The 21,466-nt window shown below is 35.9% G+C and overlaps 2 protein-coding genes across 2 annotated transcripts; one reads left to right on the forward strand and one right to left on the reverse strand.

Annotated features, from left to right (window-relative positions):
* Window positions 1-3,618: 3,618 nt before the first annotated feature.
* LOC129265534 (methionine adenosyltransferase 2 subunit beta-like) lies at window positions 3,619-16,744 on the forward strand. The gene is made up of 3 exons (XM_064101409.1): window positions 3,619-3,887; window positions 11,224-11,417; window positions 12,686-16,744. Exons 1-3 carry the CDS (start codon window positions 3,701-3,703, stop codon window positions 12,950-12,952), a joined length of 648 nt encoding a protein of 215 aa, XP_063957479.1. The 5' UTR covers window positions 3,619-3,700; the 3' UTR covers window positions 12,953-16,744.
* Window positions 16,745-17,095: 351 nt separating this feature from the next.
* Window positions 17,096-20,690, reverse strand: LOC129266023 (uncharacterized). The gene has a single exon (XM_064101410.1). It carries the CDS (start codon window positions 20,315-20,317, stop codon window positions 19,703-19,705), a length of 615 nt encoding a protein of 204 aa, XP_063957480.1. The 5' UTR covers window positions 20,318-20,690; the 3' UTR covers window positions 17,096-19,702.
* Window positions 20,691-21,466: the final 776 nt, after the last annotated feature.

Raw genomic sequence — 21,466 nt, forward strand, 5'->3', positions numbered from 1 at the left:
TGTACTGCCCTGGGTATGGTGGAAGAAAATGTGACTGAGGAGAGTGTTGAACACTTCCAAGACTCATGGTCGTATAGCTGACGTCGGTACACGTTACCGATATACATTTGTAGAATCAAGGGTTATACCGACAAACATTTTGAACATTTACGATGGAGCGTAGCTCGTGAGCAAAAAATAAAATAATATAATCACTTTTTAAAATGAACACCACTTCTCCCCCCCCCCTCTCCCTTGCATGGTTGTGGAAGTTCGTAGTGTTTTTCGTTTGCGCGGGGGAGGGGCTCAAATAAAGGATTATAGGTATGTTCGTTTTGATCACGCGAATCAAGCAGTGATAATAATACATGGGCACCTTGAGCACCTAACAAGATGGACACGTGTGCTATATATATATTATATTATTTTATTACTATTATTATCATTACTTAGAACTTATACGCTACTCGCCCCTCCCACTTCCCTCGTCTCCATTTTTTTTTGAGGGGGCCGCAGGTATAGGCATAATCTATAGCGTTCCCGCTCCCCCTTTCAATTTTTTTTTTTTTTTCATCGTCCATTCTGGAGATATATGATTTCATCTCTCCGATCCGCCTCGTCAGTGTGTAAATGCGCTAGCGTGAAGGGAGGGGGTCGCTAGCAACCAACCTCCAACCTTGGACAACACAAGAAATAGGAGAAAAAATAAAGGACATTTTAATATTAGAAACGAAAATGTCTGCTATGTTCTTGTTTGTCTTTTCCCCTGTTTATATTCCATAATGATGTAATGATTTTCATTTCAAGATTTCAAAAATCACATGTTCAGACCCCCCATTCCTCCGTGTCCAGGGTTGCACTTTGTGAATAAGAGAATTCAACCTGGTCACACGTCGTTTTATTTTCGTTTTCAGATCCTTTCATTTTACTTCTCTCTCCCAATTTTCTTTCTTTAGTCATGTTCGTTGTGTTGTAGAACAATAGAGTGGACTCTTTGACGTCGAAATAAGGTTACCAGACTAACGAAGGGAATGGGAAAGGTAGCGATAAATGGAAGCGAGGGGAAGGGGCACGCCCTCCTAAATTTTAGATAAGTGGGGTAGTTACCCCCTTAAAAAGGAAGAGGGAAAGAAAGAAAGAAAAAAGAAAAGAAAGGAAAAATGTGAAAATAAAAATAAGAAAAAGATGAATATCACATGTTTACTAAAACCAATAATACCAAAATAGCAGTTTTGACAAAGGAAAATACTTAAAATTTAAAGCAAAATAATCATACAATCAAAAATAAAAAGTTTGTTTTCCGCACCAAAATGAAGGTGTTTGGATCAAACCTGTACATCACCCCCATATAAATCTTGGAGGTGATTTAGCACCCCCGCTTACAAAGGCCATGTGCATCGGTGTTTCCACAGATCCAAAACAAACTTCTCGAATTTATAGACATTTCCTAGAATTTTTAATTTGATTTTAACAAAAATTGTACAAAAATGTAGCCAGCCGAAACTTTCAGCAAACAATTTTAAAAATATAACATGAATGTTGACAGTTGCTATGTTTAATTATTGTTTACTTGTAATCTTTGGATTTCCCGAAATTTCCTGCATGGATTTGTTTCATTCGGAACCTTTCCTGGAAAAGGTAAAATTTCCCGAAATTTCGGGAGGAGTGGAAACACTGATGTGCATCACGGGAATATCTATATATAACCCTTCATAATGCAATGTTATATCTAAGTAATATCACGAACATGCTATTGAAATAAAAATGTAGGATTTTAATATAAAATCGAAAAACTTTTCAAATTCAACTCTTTGCGTTTACTCGCATTTCTCTATTTTATTACTAAACTTTATATGCCCTGTCGCCGAACCCTGCATGTGTCTTTCCACATTTTTTAAAATCGGATTAAAGTGACATTTTTAGATTGGTGACTTCATTTTTTTGTACAAAATACCATCTGGACGTCTCAGGATTCTGGAGTTTCTTGGGGCTTTGCTATCCATGCCTAGAGAAAGGGGAAATAGAGAGGAACGATAAGAAAGGATATAAGAAGAAGAAAAGTGAATGAAATAAGAAAAGAGGAACGATTTGAAAACAGAAAAAGTAGAAATCATTATACAAAAAAAATCAATCGCGAATATACTTTTTAAAAAATCAGCTTGCGTTTTACATGCGCTCTTATCATTATTCAGGAAAATATGCAGCAATATTCCAAAACAGTTTATACAATGTTTCGTATTAAGATCTTAATTTCAACAAATATCAGCTCGCTTGGCGTATAAACTTTATACTTACCATAAGACCGTATTTGATTAGAATGACCCGATTCAGCTCTTCATGTCAAAATATTAATAATTTTCAACTCGTTCTTCGTGCTCCGCGCTCGCACCATTCTGTTGTATAATCGATGCAATTTAATAAGTTTGAATCTCGGGTTTTCAGTTATTTTTTTCCAAGCAATGTGCTTATAATGACAATCCTCGGTCCTGCTAATTGTTAATATCATAATATGTTGGGTGTGGATCATTTGGTGTGTGTGGGTTGAATCATATTTTTAATAAGTACACTCTATTATTCATGCCAAAATTTTAAACGATATTATGTTTCTTTTGTTATGAAAATGCTAATACGCATTTACGAGAACAATAAATCAAATCGAATTGTTTAAGATGAACATACCCTGCGTGATTACCAAAAGTGAGTAGAATGACCCGTTTAAGATGTTCATGTTCATAAAAAAGTTCGCGCTCCTATATTTATTTTCAAGGCGAAATATAAAAATAAACATTACCTTGCGCGCTTCGCGCTCGCATCATTAATTTAGGCCATATAGGTCCATGATTGTAAGAATAAAGCTACGATGTACTTAAAAATTCAGACTTTAGTTGCATGGGACACCCCCCCCCCCCCTAAATGATAATAATCAAGCATTTATCAGCCGATGTGGAAGAAATGTGGATGGAAATATTTCTTACCCCCCCCCCCCCCCGAAGTACGTAAAAATATACATTCTGGCACTGGCGGCGGAAGATCATGCTTCAACACCGCCGGAACACCGCCAATCCAGAATCTAATATTTTTATGCTTTCGCCGCCGGCCACAGAATAATGCAATTATTTTTATGTCCTTTTTATCCCCAGCATATACCTTTATATTTTATATATTTTATGCTGCACCAAATCTTTTTATATAATTATTATAAAAATGTTCGTTATATACATTGGTTGTTGGGCTGTGCAGTTATGTGTTGGAGGGGGGGGGGGGACAGCTTTACGTTGTGCAGGGGTGGATCCAGGTTTTTCTAAAGGGAGGAGGCACAATTCATGAGAAAATTTTGAAAAGAAAAAAAAAAGGTTTTCATCTAAAAATTTACAATCTAAAGGTATTTCGCCAAAAATTTGTCAAGCAAAAGAAGAAGAAGAAAGGACCTCGCGTCCAAAGGAAGGGAGTGCATACGTGAGTAAAATATGGCAGATTTACTACACAAGTTTTGACTACTACTCTCAAAAAGGTGCTCGGCCCATTAGAGAAACAGTCTTGAATAAATGAAATGTTATATTCATGTGACTGCACAATTAAAAATGAATGTCCTGTATTATGTTCATTTTTCGAGCGATATGGGAAGAGTCTTACGTAATACCAAGTAATTTGCATACCCACATAAACAACGAAACGTTCACGCATGGGATAAAGCCATCCTTCCCTCAGCTAGCCATGGTCCATGCCTCAGCTCACGACACACGCAGAGCTCGAGAGACCACATGTTCTTATTCTATTCTCAAGTACATGTATGATGTTCTGGATCGCACATATTTTATTCTGGTGCTACACTTTCGCTTTATCTTCATGTAATATTAAAGTACATCGCCCCAAATTTGCCACGTTACTACCATCCCGGCGAGGAGTCAGTAAGTCTGCATTTTTCTTATCTTAGATGGTCTGTACATAGCTTTCGTTGCGCTATCAGAATCTGTTTTTCTTCTTTCATACTACTTTCTCTGCTTCGACTAGAACCGTCAAGGCACTATAGAAAAGAGCCAGCAGAGAACATGCGCTGGATGTAATGTTTACAATTCTCAGTGCATGCCGGCCGGAGCGGCCTTGCCCCCATTCACTATTGGTTGATTGACAGTTCTCGCTTGCGTGTCCGTTACGATCTCAACGCAGAGGGAGGCATACAATTTTATTTTCAAATCGGGATGTCACAGTAATTTGGGAAATCGTCTAGTAGACGAGTTCTAATATAATCACATTTTCCTACCTACTAACAACTTTTCATTCAAAATAAAGATGATTTCTAGGGTTTCTTAGAACAAGTACATAAACTCATAAACATAATTCATCTTAATTTGAGAATTTTTTAAATCAGCTTCTCACAATGTTAAACGATCCCTTTAAAGGCTATGTTTACTCGTGGAATTTTTCGAGATGAGAAGTATATCATCACGACAAGGTGCTAAAACACGACCATTGTCATTTTGGATTGAAATGGAACGCAAGAAGGTCATCAAGTCATCTAACATGAGAGAATGCCGTTTGCCGAAAACATGCTACTTGGGTGAAGAAGTCCAGTAGCTTGTTTCCAAATTCTGATTGGTCATCAAACGCGTCGGTATAATGTCCCAGTGCATAAATATTTCGTAATTGGTGACGTCATAGCCGTTACTTTCAGCGAAATTTTGTACATTCTTCGACGATAGTTGTTCGTTAGATTGGGTTTTGCCTGCGAACCATGTGAACCTGTTGAAGATTTTTGCCATGAGGTTTTCTATATATAATATCAAGAAAACAAGAAATTTGATAAATATGATTGATTCCCGTAATGTGCAACGCTGTCACTTTACTTATTAGAATAAATATAAGAAAATAGCACATTATAGCTGTAATGGCAAGGAGCATAACTTTACAAATTCATATATTAGTAGGCCTACACTATTGATTCGTATAATTTACACAGAATATACAAAAGATTCACAAGATAAATGTGAAAACATAGCGTACAAGAAAATGTCCATAATCAATAATTTTCATAACAAATTTGTGTGGCATTTTGTAAAAAAATCATTGGCAAGAAATGATGTCATCGTTGCCCCCCCCCCCCCAAAAAAAAAAAAAAAAAAGACAAGCCAAAAACGGGTTTTACACCAAAAGTTGTCGCATTTACGTTTCGAGAAGTATCTGGCAATAAAAAAAGAAAGCATCACACATGCATTGACATGATGGGGCGCCCACCCGTCAGTAACGCGCAAAAATTAATCCTTCTTGATTGCTGTTATCATATCTAGCGCTACTATACCCCCACCCACCGAAGATGCTTGTCGGGATTTTATTTTATAGGTGCTTATTATCATTATTTCTTTCTTTTTTTGAGGGGGAGGGTTGGCAAAAATGTTTGCCCAGGAGCGAATCCAGGTTTCGCCAATATGGGGGAGGGAAGGAAAAATATGTTCATCCACAATTTCCCCGATCGGCAGCTAAAAGCTGATTTTTGTTAGTAAGTGTTTTCTAAGGGGGGGGGGTGTCCTAACCATTGAGTGAAGTTTGAACTACATCTTACCTTTTAAATTTACCCCCCCAAAAAGAATTATCTGACAAGGCCGAAGTAAATACATGTAATGCGAGCGCGAAACGCAAGCTCATTTTTTTTAACATTTCATTTACATGCATATTGACATGACAATTGAATGTTATGAGCAGTTTTTAATCATGAATAAGATAACTAAACAATTTAGCGCGAGCTGAACATTAATAAAGGAACTTTTTAATGATGGTTTGCAGAATATAACTCAGGAAGAGAAGACATATGTCAAACAAATAAAAAAAATACAAGCGCGAAGCACGAGCTGAAAGTTCTAACTGATCTGAAAAGGAACCTGTTAATGACGGTTTGTAGTGACTCATGAAGAGGATACATATCTCACCAATTAAATAATGTCATGGCGAATAAAAAAAAAAATCGTTATTCCGACCGGAAAACTTTCTAATTAGAGCAGCTTTTGTATACATGAACATGACAGGTATTTAATTAAACAACTAATATAAGCACGAAGTTCGAGCTGAAAATTTTTGATTTTCCAACTACAGAAATATTCAATGATTTATGTAATGTTTCTTCATTTTTCCATTTCATTTTGTTTGCTGATGACACTTATCTAACATTGTCTCTTCACACAAAGATTTTGATATACTCCAGCGTAAGACAAGTGAAGAACTCCGCAAACTTATCGACTGGTTTGATTCCAATGAGTTAGCAATCAATTATGATAAAACATGTATTTTGTATTTCTCCAAATCAAATATTAAGTCTCCTCACCACAAAGTCAAAGTGAAAATTAATAATTTATATTTGAATGTTTCAATGTCAGTAAAATTCCTTGGAGTTTTATTAGATGATCAACTTTTTTTCGAGACCATCGCATGAATTTACTTAATAAGATTTTCAAGAATGTTGGTATCATCAATACATTACGTTCTATTTTACCCGAAAAACAATTATTTATGTACAACTCACTTGTACTTCCTTTTATTTATTATTGTAATATTACTTGGGGAAACATAGGAAAAAATCAATTAGAACCCTTTCATAAATTGCAGAAAAAAGTCTTACGTATCTGTACTAAATCATATTTATGAATTTAAAGTTGCAGTTTTGATGTATTATATTAAACAGGAAATGGCACCTGTAAACATTATGATCTTTTTTATCATAATAATGATTTTCACCAGTATAATACTCGTTCAGCTTCTCATTTTCATCTTCCACTGACCTCAAATAATCAAATTCATAATTCTTTTAAACATGCAGGACCTAGAATTTATAACAATTAGATCCTATAATTCGTTCAACTGCCTCCTCATTTAAAATTTTACTTAAAAGACAATTAATTGGTGGTTATTCATCTTGATTCCCTTTCCCTTTTCTAAACATACCCTCCTCCCCCCCCTCTCTCTCTTCTCTCTTTCTCTCTCTTTTGTTTGAGTGCAATGGGTCATGGATGTGTTGGGTTTGGGTGATTCTGTGTTTGATGTGTGAATCAGTGAATGTATAATGATTATAAATGATTATTTGAATACTTGTAAAGGGGCAACTGCCTACAAGATTTTAATCTTTTTGGTTGCCTCTTACCATATGTTGATTTTTCTTTTACATGAATGTATAAATTATATTTATTTGTTGTATATTTATTTGTTGTGTGTCTTGTTACATTTATGCATTTATACAGTATGTTATTTTACATTGTATTTTAATATTTTTATATGGTTAATAAATGAATTGAATTGAAATATGGACATTCTAAGCTCGTTTTTTAAATCATGAACAAGATAGGTATCTAATTAAGCACCTGACATGCCTGATGCAAGCGCGAGATGATTTTTTATTTTATTTGAAAACTTGACAGTTTTTGTAACCATGAACAGGATTGGTAGCTGATCAATAAGTTCAAGTGAAGCATGAAATGAAAATATGTGATTTTCTGCTCTGAAAACCAGGGGGCCGTTTCATAAAGCTGTTCGTAAGTTAAGAGCGACTTTAAGAGCGACTGGTGAACCCTTCTTACGCGCTAAAGCATCGCCAATGAATATACCCTTTACCACAAGAAAGGATCACACTCACGGGAATGTCTGAAGCGAATTAACGAAAAAAATTTAAAATGAGAGATTCGACATCAGTGGCATCTTTAATTATGTAGGTGTCGGGAATACTCACAAACACAATTGCAAATATCTTGATGCGTGGCGTTTGCATTATTCAATTGTGTGGGATGATGGGCATCTTGCCATCAGTCCTGATGGACATATTGCCATTTTCAAATGTTCTCGATGTTCTTTATCTGCCTTACACGGTTTAGTTTGATATATTTTCTTGAAAAAGATGATTTATTGTAAACCTAACATTATTGTTCTCATTATTATCTTTTATAATTGTTGGATTATTCTAAAGAGTCAATTGTGTAATTATTGAAACTCCGTGTAGAACTTGAAGGTCCCGTGTCCATCGCTACGGGACCCAACCCAAGTACATAATGTGGAATCCCCTTGGGTGTCATCTCGTCTGACTGAGACTCATATAGCAAACTCGAACATTGGTCCTGCTGCTTTACCCAAAGTACCAATTCCGGTACTCAAAAGGCAACGCTGTTGCTGTTCGTCAGTCATGGCTGAAGTGAAAACCTATAATGAGCTGATAGTATGTAACATGTAATCATATGGATAAATATTTTTTGTATCAGGTATGTTGTCGAGGCCGGCCTCGAGTCAAAATTTTGTCGACTTTGGCATTGGCCTTGGGCCGAGTCATGTGTAAAAAAAATCGACCGAAGAAGGTTTTTTTTTCAACGCCCTCGTGACTCGAAACTTTACTAGACATGCTAGACTGAGAGCCCATATAGTTCACAAATTGAAATTATATTGATTTTATCAAATAAGTGTAATTCCGACATTTATTCAAACATAAATTCAAATATGCCAACCTTCTCCTACCCCGAGTAGACTGAACTCTTCGTCACTTCCAAACGAATCGGTAAGCTTTCCCATCACTTCGTCGTTAAAAAACTCATTCACCTTATGACGGAGAAGATCCGTCTCACCTATCTTGGAGAAAGCCTGGTAGTAGACATCTTCATAGCGCTCAGGATTGTCTGTTAGAGGTTTGATGTTCGAAAAAGTGGCAGACATAATCAAAAATTTGTCTTATCCTGTTACAGAAGATACAATATTGCCTAAACATGTAGATCCTAGTATGCTCTGCATATTAACGGAAGGACCGGGCGGAAGGAGTGTTAATTTCAATTTATGTGACGACACGGATTGACATTATTGCACATATAATGTGTTATGAACACAATGGATAAATTCCATATTTAGTTTTATCAACACCCATACGAGTCATTGATGCACATCATCAACATGACTACAGTTTAATCAAGTTTTATTTGGACTTTGTCCCTTGATATTTCTTTTTATTCAATCTCTTTATTCAGTTATGGGACTGTCGATACAGATTCATCCAAATAAGAAACACGGTATTTGGCTGAGTGCCTAAATACAAATAACAACAGAACATAATAGATATCATGATAAATCAACCTTCATGTAGTCAAGAAATATTATTAAAAAACGGTAAAGTTGTTTAGTACTTGAGTTGTTTATTATCAATATCTTTATTGCTATCATTATCATTATCATTATTATTATTATTATTATTATTATTATCATTATTATTATTATTATTATTAGTAGTAGTAGTAGTAGTAGTAGCAGTATTAGTAGAAGTAGTAGTATAAGTAGTAGTAGTAGTAGTAGTAGTAGTAGTAGTAGTAGTAGTAGTAGTAGTAGTAGTAGTAGTAGTAGTAGAAGTAGTAGTAGTAGTAGTAGAAGTAGTAATAGTAGTAGTAGTAGTAAAAGCAGTAGTAGTAGTAGTAGTAGTAGTAGTAGTAGTAGTAGTAGTAGTAGTAGAAGTAGTAGTAGTAGTAGTAGTATTTGTGGTTTAAATGGGTGTATAAATAAATTTGTCATGATTGCGGATCGGCAACTACGCTATCGATATTGGAAACAGAATGGAAAACAAATATGTTTCTGACATAACGAATACTGCATTCATTTTGGTAAAACTCTTTCTCCTTTAATTTTACCCCAGCAGAATTGGTTTTCTTTGTTTCAATTATTTCTTCTTTCTCTTCATGGAAGCCATTCTTGCGGGTACTATAGCAGCCTGATATGCCTGTCAATGCAAAGTGATTCAGCAACATTGACATTGGTGAAGTGTAAGTATAGTTACGGTATGGTGAGAATGACTAGCAAGCTCGTACATGCCTTATTTCTTTCCGATATTGTGCGTCAGATCTTCTCCTGGAATCGCTTTCTCATACTTCGATCGACTTTCATTCTTTTTTTAAAATCCTATTCAGGGGACTTAGTGGTGATGTATGCCATGATGGAATTAGTATATAATCTAGGCGGAGGCTGCAGTTATTGTCTTTGCTGTTATGCTGAACGCAGGCGATAGTCTGATCTGGCGAAGACTACACATTGTGGCTGCGTCTGCTAACGCAGCCACAATGCGTAGTCTTTGCTAGATCAGACTATCGCCTGCGTTCAGCATAACAGCAAAGACAATTACTGCAGCCTCCGCCTAGAATACGATGGAATAGGACTTGATCCATTCTTACATTTTGTTCTTGTGAGAGTATGATAATTTTGAGTCCAATACACACAGCCTTCTGGAGTCCACACTTTCCAATAGTCTTCCATACTTCCATACCTGTGCTAAAATAAACAAGAGTGTTGTGCTCCTCGAAGACAACGATTTAGCTATTCCTTGACTTTGGCCCTAATCTCTGGGCTACGAGATCTGATATCCTTTGCATCGGACGTCTAGTCCCTGGCATCGTGAGGTCCGAGGTCCATGAGTCTTTGGCCTCGGGCAGTCGATCAGCACTTGACCTTTTCCTTGGCCTCAGACCGTATCCCTAACATCATGAAGTCTGAAGTCCGTGTGCCCTTGGCTTCAGACAGTCAATACTTGACTTTGACTTTGGCCTCGGACGTCTAGTCCTTGGCTTAATGGGCCCTTGGCCTATTGCAGTCAGTACTTAGCCCGGGACTTAGCCTTGTACTTGAACTCGGGCATTGAGTCAGACCTCGGCTTTCAGACCTGCGCACACCACTGTCAGATGTGTCCAGAGGTTCATTCTGCTTTGGCATCAGATAGAAGCAGATAACTTACATCTATAAAGAATGTATTGATAAATTATCGGGCATAATGTAAGTGAAGAGCCGGGTATTTTGATAGGGATGCACATCAAATTCCTGGGGAGCGTTTCATCAATATTTTCATCCGACAAGTTGTCAGATCTGACATCTTTCCATGATTTTGATTGGCTGAAAGGCACTGTTCCTATGGTAACTGTCGGATAAAATGGGACTTGTCGGATAAAACGTCAGACAAGTCCTTTCATGAAACGCCCCCCTGTACACCCTCCATCCCGGATTGCGCCTTACTTACTTGATGGTCCAACACTAACGTCATATCCAGTACCAACCTTTTTGCAAGTGTTAATTGCTCTAGCTGTGACATAATTCCAGTCCTTGCAGTAATGAACATCAGCTCGTCAATTACACTGAATCCGTACAACATAGTGATCCAAATAAAACCTGAGATAGTGAGATAATGGTTTATCGTTGAAAGTAAAGAGTTTGAAAAGCCAAGTAGTCTGTTTTTGTGTCCATTCTTCACTATTATAGATTGTGCTGTCTTACGAGTGCCCATACTGTACGGCCAGATCGAGACGATAGAAGAGAGTGCTGTCACTACCCTTCTCAATACCTTGATGAACCAAGACAACGTTGACTTGGTGAATGATTGTTGCATCCGATGTCCAACCCATGTTGATGATATCGCTGTGGTCTGCAGACAAATGTGTGAGAGGAGAACGACGGTAAGAATGTGTGATGACGAAGATGGGCATGCCACAGGGTAGGGGTTGAAGTGGCGATGTGGTGTTGATGATGATGGTGATGATGATAACGAATATTTCAGTAATGTTGATGATCATCATCATTGTTAATGATTATAAAAGTGACATTAACGACGACGACGATGCCCGACAATGATGGTGACGATAACTTTATTTTATTGGTCATTCATTTAATGCAATGTGATCTTTTGACCCCTACATGGCTTTTGAACTTATCATCCTCATGAACACAGGTGTGGTGTTTATCATTTGTACCGAGTATAAACAGTTGAAAACAATTGATGCAGATATGAATAAGAGCAGGTTTAACAAAGTCTTGAAAAAAGGATGGACATGACCTCATATCATTCGACCTTTAAACACCTAGATGACCTTTGACCCCATCATCCTCATTAACACACATGTGGTATTACTCAAAGCTTTGTACACAAGTGATGCAGAAATTAAACAAAATGAGAGCACTTTGAATAAAAACTTGACTTTTTGAACCCTAGATGACCTTTGACCTCATCATTATCATGAACACACGTGTGTTATTACTCAATGATCATTTGTACCATGGAGCTATTGTTAATAGCTCTATGTTTGTACCAAGTGTGAACATAACTGATGCAGAAATCAGAAATAAAGAAATGAGAGCAATTTGAACAAAACTTGACCTTTCGACCCCTATATGACCTTTGAACCCCACCTTCCACAACAACACACATGTGGTATTACCCAAGGATCATTTTATCTAAGTGTGATAAAAATTGATGTAGAAGAAATGAGAGCAATTAGTAGAACAAAAATTTTAACAGCCTAACGGACCAACAGGAAAAGTGATTACAAGGTCTCTGCCGAACTTATTTCAGGCGAGACAAAAAAAATAACAGGCCGGCATCCCCTACAGATATCATGGATATGGGCCAATTCCAATATTGTTTTATCTGATAGAGCTTTCTATGTGCCTATATTCTTTATTGTATAATGTGTTCGAGTTAAGTATTCATTTTGTAAACAAAACAGATACTTATAGTATAGTGGACATTTCCATAACGCAAATAATATAACCCACCAAACTTGGTTATACATGTATAACGACGCTTAAATTTTACCCAAGCGTAACCAGACTTATGGACGCTGAGGGCATTCAAGGATTTTCTTCCTTCATGTAGACATCTATCCGGATACACCTGGGTAGAGGGTGGTAAAATAAAAGATTGTCATTTATTCATCTGTGTGTTTAGGATCCCGAGTCGGTCAGTGGTGTGTTCCATTGGTGCAGAGCTGACTTCATGACGAAATACACAATGTTAGTCACAATAGCCAATGTCTTCAACCTTCCTCATGATCACATTAGAGCTAACCCAGTCCAACCAACAGGTGAAACGCCACGCCCCAAGGATTGCTCCATGGATCGATCAAAGCTGGTAAATCTGGGTATTGGACAGACCACACCCTTCACCGAAGGGATACAAAAAGTGATGAAACCGTTCATCTCAAAAAATCAATGAGATAATTTTTTTATTCGATAAACTGGTACTCGGCTCAGGCTTACCAATCATACCGATAGCTACACTCGAAGAAACACAAGTCAAATGGATTTTGAAACCTCCTTGGTATTACTATTATGTATGATGCAGGGCTATGTGCAACTTTACACCTGTTATGTCGCACCTTTCATAAAGGAAAGCACCTTTAGAGTTAATTCTTTCAGAAAGGATATAGGCATGAATCTCTAAAGCAATTGAGTAACTTTTTGGACTTTTGCTAACATCAGTGTTGTGGGACCCTAAATGTCGTCAGTGCACGCAATTATGTTTCAAGAGGACAGCCATAAGTATCATTACATGCTCTGCTGTATAAAAATATTATTTTTCATCCGCTCCCTAGTCTTATTATTCTAAAACTTTAGCGGTTAATAGGCCATTATGACACAATTTGCAGACAATTTTTAAGATTGTTGTGTATCATAATTTAAGAGCTCAAAACTTTTGGACCTGAAAAACATCAAGGTTTACAATACAAGAATTGAAATATGGGGAAAAACCCTCCAAATATTTTTTTAACCTTATGAAAAAACGTAGGACAGAAAAACAAATGATTCAACTGCTTGATAAAAATAATGATGAGTTATATATGGATGAGGAAATAAAACGAGAAGTTCTCATGTTTTATGAAGAACTTTACGGTTTTCAACAGGTGTCAGATTTTCGTGATATTTTGCAAGAACTAAAAGAAATCGAACATAATCCAGTTTCAGACGAAAAAGCAAAAATGATAGAAGGAGAGATCTCTTTCGAAGAAATTCGTAAAGCAATTAACAATTTGAAGACGGGGAAATCCCCCGGTCAAGATGGGTTTACTGCAGAATTTTATAAGTTTTTCATGCAAGATATTGGAATTTATTTATCAAGAAGTTTGAACTCAGCATTTGCTTGTGGAAACTTATCACATTATCAATATTTAGGAATAATAACTTTGTTACCGAAGGGGAATAAGCCGAGAAACTTGCTCAGAAATTGGCGACCAATTTCTTTACTTAATGTCCAATATAAGATTCTTTCCCATTGTATTTCGAATAGAATAAAACCGTTGTTAGAAGAAAATATACACAACGATCAAAAAGGTTTTCTCGCTGGTAGATATATAGGTGAAAATATTAGAATTATTTATGATATAATTTCCTACACAGAAAATAATGACATACCTGGTATAATTCTTTTTATCGATTTTGAAAAGGCATTCGATTGTGTTTCGCATGATTTTTATGGAATGTACTGCACTTTTTCAATTATGGTGATAATATTATAAAATGGATTAAAGTTATGTATGCTAAATCTACTTCTAGTGTTTTGGTTAATGGCTGTTTAACCTCACGTTTCAACATTAAAAGAGGATGTCGCCAAGGGGACCCCCCCTCTCTCCCTATTTGTTTATACTGTGTGCAGAGATCTTAGGAATGTTAGTAAGAAAATCTCAACGGATTGAAGGCATAGTTATTGATAAAAAAGAATACAAACTATTGCAATATGCAGATGACACCGTTTTGTTTCTCGATAGTAAGGAAAGTTTGCAAAATGCACTAGACCTTTTAGACATGTTCTCGAAATATTCTGGTTTAAAGGTTAACATGACTAAACGCAAATATTGTGTATTGGGTCTCTGAAAAAAACTGTTCAGATTGATTTGCCTGTGACTGATAAAACGTTGATTAACATGAAATTCGTTAGATATTTAGGAATCGATTTCTGTATTGGTCTGAAAAATCTCCCTGATTTCAATTATAATAGAGTATTTGATAAACTAAAAAGACAAATGATATCATGGTCAAAGCGTAATATTTCTGTATTTGGTCGTGTAATCCTTGTCAAATCATTGCTTGTTTCACAATTCAATCATTTATTCATGTCTATTCCAAATCCGTCTAAACATCTTTTAAAATCAGTAAATGTGTCTTTTTACAAATTTATATGGAAGGGGAAACCCGACAAAATAAGCAGGAAACAGATTGTTTGTAACTATGAAAATGGTGGACTTAAAATGATCGATGTTGGACACTTTTCTAGAGCTTTGAAGCTGTCTTGGATAAGAAGAATACTGTCAAACTCATGTGAAGAAGTTTCTCATTTAATGTATGCATTTTTGAAACCGTTAGTAACATTAGAATGGGGTAAAGGGGATATATATTTCACCAAACTATCACTCATGGTCCGAAACAGTTTTTGGAAGGAAATCTTTATTATAGTTTCCTCCTTTATTCGAAATGTTCAGTGTACTTCTCTTTTTTGGCCGGCTATTCCTTTATGGTACAATTCTGATGTAAAAATTGGTGGAAAAGGTATATTCTTAAAGGAATGGTGGGACAAAGGCATTAGATTTATTAACGATTTATTAGATGAGAATGGAAAACTTCTGGAAAGAGAAGAGTGTGAAAAAAGATTTTCAATCAAAATTCAGTTTCTTCATTATTATGTCTTATGGCAGATTATTAAATGTAAGTATAAAGCTCAGTTGAATACGTGTAATATGAAATCTAATGAACCATTATGCCCTGCTTATATCTTTCATTTACTGAAGGACAAAAAAGGATGTAGACATGTATATTATATCATGTTAAAAGAAAATGATGATAACTTGACTAAATTGTGTAATAGATGGTTTGTCAATGGCATTTCGATGGACACCAGAGATATGAAAAATTATTTTAAAACGATGTTTCGATGTACAACTTATACTACAATGAGGTACTTTCAGTACCGACTGCTAAATAAGATATTATATTTGAATAAGGATCTTGTAAAGATGAAAATAACTGCAGATGCAAAATGCTCTTTTTGTGGAAGGGAAGAAGAAAACGCTATACATTTTTTTTATCAATGTCATGTGGTAAATCTTATCTGGGTACGATTTACAGACTGGTTATACAGTTTAACAAGATTTAGAATAAATCTTTCTGCTGTACATGTTTTGTTTGGTTTCACAGAAAAAAGAAACGATGCTTTAAATTGTTTAATAATTTGGACGAAACAACAAGTATACTCTGCTCGTGTGGAAAAAACCATACCTAATTTTGAGAAAATTAAACAATATATAAGAAAATGTTACAAAAATGAGAGGCAAATCAGTATTATGGAAAACAAAACACATAAATTTGATAAAAAATAGGTAAATTTCGAAAGAATTCTTGTCATTTTGTAATAAGATTTCCGGACCTTTATATGTATTTCTGTTTAATGTAAACATATTTTCATGATGAATGTGCAGTGTGTTTCGGGTGAGAGGTGATCAATTATTGTTGGAGTGGCCTTGTTCGGTGCTCATTTGTTCTTTGCTGCTGCAAGTGTCGGCGGCGGAACGGATGGGTGTAGGACATGGCCACTCTAGTATCGGTTGTCTTTTGCTTGAAACGCCCTGTAGGCCTATACTTTGTACAAAATTATGCTATGTGTGTATGATATGTTATTTCATTTATGTCATTGTTAAAATGTTTATGCAAATATATGCCCTATCGGAGGGAAATAACAAAAAGCTTTAAAAAAAAAAAAAGGTTTACAATGGGATAGATGACTGATTTTTCTCTTGCCATTTTTCAGTCGTACTTTATAGTTTTGTAGTTTCACATTGCTGTGAAAAAAAAATCGTTCAGAATCATTTTTCCCGTTCTTACTGTTAGATTAATTCATTTTTTTATTATGAGATAATATACTGCAGTTACAACGACAATAATGAATATCTATGAGTAGTAATGTTTACAAGGTTTATGGTAATATATCGTTTCATTTGATTAAATTAATTATTGGACGAATCTTGTGTTCATCTTCTCTGCATTTTGAACTTAAAATTTTGAAAACCCGACGCAATAGGTTTTTTCTTCATGCAAGCCTGTGCACTGGATGGAGACGACGACGATGACAACAGTAAGAGGGTGGTGTCAGAGACGAGGCGGTCCACATTTTAAACCAACTCCTTTGAAAAAAAAAAGGAACCATTGGGCCCCTCGTCATGCCCGAGCTGCCGAACCCTTGAGGATGCTAAAGTCACTGGCCCATGTTATGAAATCGGGGTTGGTCTAACTCTGCTAAAATAATTACATGGTATGCTGAAAATATAACCAAAAAAATGCTTACATTGTACGATTGATTTTCGCTGTTTGTTTATTTATTTTCCGATTATTAAAAAACACAATAGATAAATAACATAGATGGCATCAATTGAAATAAACAAAATGAATTGCAAATATGTTGAATAGATAAAATAATCGAAATGATTGCCCATTTTAGAGTCATTAACATAATTACTCTGTTCTTCCATGGGGTCCACTATAATCATGCGATATAGCTCCTTCATCATGCTATATAGTGACGAAGAAAATTGATTCAGTTATTATTCTAATGCAGACAGTTGAAAACGAACAGAGTAAGACATTAACAGCTGATAAATCTAATTTGTACTTTTCTTGATTTTTTCACAGTTGGCTTTCCATAGTTAAACCAGAACGTTAGACCAGGGTTTGAATCAAACTCAAGTTCAGAATACGGACCATTCTATTTCTGCTTATGACTTCCATGAATCCCTGAAGATGCACCGCACTTTCCAGTTTTAATGAACTAGATGAGAGTAGTCATATTAAGGACGTTCCACAGTTAAAGTGAAATCCATGTCATTTTCACCAAACTTTGCACATAGATACTTTAGAACCTTAATATTCGAAATACGCAAAAATCAACATAGGTCCATGTGCTTGATTTTTTGCTATAGAGTTTCAAAGTTCACCCAAATTGATGTTCTTAAGAATTGCGCATTTAAAAGAATTCGGCATTTTTAGACCGCCCAAGATTACTACAATGAGTTTAAACCTCTATTGCTCAGTCAAAATACATGAAAAAGTCATCAAATTTCGCAAGAGAGTTAATAATTGTATCGTTAGAATGGAGAATCTATTTATAGTGCTATTTGTTTGCAATTTTAAGTTTAACAGCACGTTCCGTTCTTAAAAATGGCGCAAAAGATAACAAAATCCCAATCTAAAAAATGTGAAATTTCAGTAACAAACTACAAAAGTACAATAAATGCTGCACTTTATTCAAAATCCATGTCATTTTCACCAACTTTTGCAGAGGAAGGTATACCTAAGACGTACAAACATTAAAAAATAGGGGTTCATGTGCTTGTTTTTAAACTATCAGTATTTTATTAGAGCAAATGTGCTTTTTAAAACACCAAAAATGCGCCGAATGCTTTGTATCTATGTGAAGAAAAAATCAAAACCACTCACCATTTATTCAAAGTCGGGGTAATATTCGTGATTCTTGGCAGCACTGCAGAGTAAAGTATTTTGAAATTTTAGATATATTTTTTTTAATGGTCCATGGAATAATTCAATTTTTTAGCTTCATGAAGTAACGCATCGGATCTGCAGTTAAAGTGCAGAAGATGAGAAAAATCAGCTCATACCCGCAGCTAATTAATCACCTGTTCATCCATTGTGACGTCAGCGCACAGAGTGTAAACTATGCGCAGATCATAATGCGCACAAACATAACTGTGGAACGTCCTTAAAAGTTACATTATGACAGCGCTTCTTGGTTATAATAAAGGATCATTACTTTCAATATTTATCGAAGTCACCAACTATTACAGACTCTTACTTTCAATAATTTGTTCATTATAATTCAAAGTAAGTATCGATTTCCATAGTATCTTTGCAAATAGGGATCAAGTTTTAGTTACACATCAATTAATAATGCTATATATCCACTGAATACAATAACATGAGTAGAATATATATTTTAGGTATGCTTCTTAAAACGAAGAAAATTACAATTCAAGTGGACACACAGTATATATTTTCACAGCATACAGGTACAAAAGTATATCAGATACATTCATTTAAAAAAAATACCTGAAAAAATCATAGCAATAGAAAAGTGAGGTGAACATAGTATAAAATTACGTACATAGAGCATAAGACTTGTGTAATACTTTTCAATTCAATTTAAATCCTTTTATGGGAATCTATTATTTCCATTCTCAAATTATACCCCAAACTTGCATACTCTCCATTACATTATATTAACATAAATACAAAATTCAGAGAGCTATATATAGGGAATTGAAATCATTAGTGATTTTCAATGCTACCAAATATAAAATACCTTAGTTATGCATCTAATTGACTTCAAAACATGATATGTGTACGCAATAAATGAATTCGGTGAAATGAGATGCATAAGCATATTTTCAGAAAATCAAATTTCAACAGATAAATTAATATGAAGGCCGATAGTCGGGCGTGTCTCGGTCAATGAAACAGATACATCTTACCAGCATATCGATTATGAAATTCTTGTTTTACTAATAAATTTAAGAAAATAAGCGAAGATAGAATATGCTATTCTCAGCATACTAAGTTACGACAATCATCTGAAGAGGTAAGTTTGCGGGTCATCATATTTCAGGCTAAATTTTCCATCCTGGGAACCTGATGATATTACAATTTTTCCTCATTTTGTAATGAGTCAAAGTATATAAAAGTTCCATTAACCTCAATTTTGGCTACTTGAGCTTTGAACTTCAAAAAAGGTGTGACACTATGGTGGGAACACCTCCATCCCGAGTAGAGCGTCAGGTTTCACATCAGTGGAATAGAAGAGTCGCGGGGATATTGCACCTAGACTTGAAAAAAAGGATAGTGAACAATCATGGTAATATGGCAGCAATTTAATTCAACAAATTCGTGCATTTTCTTTTTGTATCCAGTCTCATGACTCGATGTAAAGCTTCGAGTAAGAACTTGACCGATTAACTTTCGGAATCTCCATCACATGAAACTTCGGAAACTGTCGCTCCAGGACATACACGGTTTTGAGATTTTCCATTGACCGTTCGGCTGAACTCGTTAATCTTCGGTCCTGTGCATCCACGTACATCTCGATGTATCCAAGATATATCTCCAGCTTCGGCAGAGTCGTCTTCAATCCATTCAGGAGCTGATCAATGAAGATGATGCAATCATTACATGGGGATAAGTAGGTGAAGAGGTACAGCGAATGTTGGGCGTGGTCGTTCAGGTGTACCATATCTTGGAGATTCGATATGAGGTGACAAAGGACTCGTTGTTCAGCGTGCTCAATGATGCCATTGGCCTCTCTGCAACTTGTAGCGACGGCAAAATCCCAACTAAGGAATCCCCCACCTCCGAATGGATGACCTCGGTAGATAGGTTTCTCACTGTCAAGTCCAGCCATGTCCAAAGAGAAAGCAGCAAATTGTTTGCGACCAGGGGATCGCATGCTGAATTCATCTCTGAAAGTTAGATACAGACGCTTGAAATATTCCTCGACTGAGTGCGTTCTGAATTCTTGATAAAATTCCATTTTTTCTGGATTCTCTCAGAAATGTTCAGGAAGTAGTCCTGTTCGATATTATCCCCAATGCGATTTATTGTTTCAGGTTCAGGAGGCCTCTAGCTAAAAAAAGAAACAATAACTTCTTGATCAAGGATCTGAACTTGAATGTCTCGATAGCATTGTCCAAGAATAACAAGTTGAAAAAATCATTTCAATCCTGGTTTTCTAAACCATAAATAGTTTTCACCGTAATAATGTTCATGCATGCACCGAATAATATTGGTTACAGACTAAACGAACGAGCACCGCCCCGCGACTAATCATGATTCAGAAAAAGAATCTGTTTATAAACATAATGTCTGGGGAATCCCCATCATCTATGTCGATGGATACGTATACATGCGATCATTTACGATCATTGCGCAACACCATGTGTTGCATCAAAATATCTTTTAATCATTGCAGGGCCATTGTCGTGACTCTTACCATGGTTATGACCGGGGTTATGACGGGCAAACATTGATGACGTTAATGCAAAAATAATTGCTAAGATTGATCTATTCAACCTGCAAAAAAGGTTAAATTATTAAGTTACGAGTTTTAATAGGTACAACTCAGATTTTCTCAGATGCCAAATGTGTATGTAACCTACATGGCGAAAAAAATTGACATGATGTAGGACAATAATATACCTAATATGCCGACTTTAAAAAATCACACTATATGGGGCTAGTATCATGAAAATATACATTTCCTTTGTTCAAATAAGACACGCTTGTCGATGGAGGGGGGGGGGGTAAACTATATCGAGGGACCATAGCTACAGGATAGAGAATGGAAGGAAAAATGTAGGAGAGGAAAGAATGGAGACGGCATGAAAGGGGGAGGGAGGGGGGAGAGCGAAGAGGGAGAGAGAGAGCGAGCGAAGAGGGAATGAGAATTTCCTACCCACGAGAAACAACTTGCCTGATGCATCATGCATACGATTCAGGGAAATCCCCTTGACGACAACAGCTCTGCGACGGGGGAATTCCCTGAGAGCCATTTCATTACGTCATCTCACACAATGTTCCAAAAAATAATTCCAAAATAATTTGACTTTGTAATTAATTTCGCACTGCACAATTTCACGTGTTCAAATATGTTGATCATCATCATACTGATTATACTAAGCAC

This window comes from Lytechinus pictus, chromosome 7 (genome assembly GCF_037042905.1).
Source record: "Lytechinus pictus isolate F3 Inbred chromosome 7, Lp3.0, whole genome shotgun sequence".
NCBI lineage: Eukaryota > Metazoa > Echinodermata > Echinoidea > Temnopleuroida > Toxopneustidae > Lytechinus > Lytechinus pictus.

Bases quoted from the DNA above. Each gene is read 5' to 3' on its own strand.
- LOC129266023 (XM_064101410.1), bottom strand. From the start codon at position 20,317: ATGGAATTTTATCAAGAATTCAGAACGCACTCAGTCGAGGAATATTTC.
- LOC129265534 (XM_064101409.1), top strand. From the start codon at position 3,701: ATGCCTCAGCTCACGACACACGCAGAGCTCGAGAGACCACATGTTCTT. The intron at 3,888-11,223 runs GTAAGTCTGCAT...TCACTATTATAG, and splicing joins ACCATCCCGGCGAGGAGTCA to ATTGTGCTGTCTTACGAGTG. The intron at 11,418-12,685 runs GTAAGAATGTGT...CTGTGTGTTTAG, and splicing joins TGTGTGAGAGGAGAACGACG to GATCCCGAGTCGGTCAGTGG.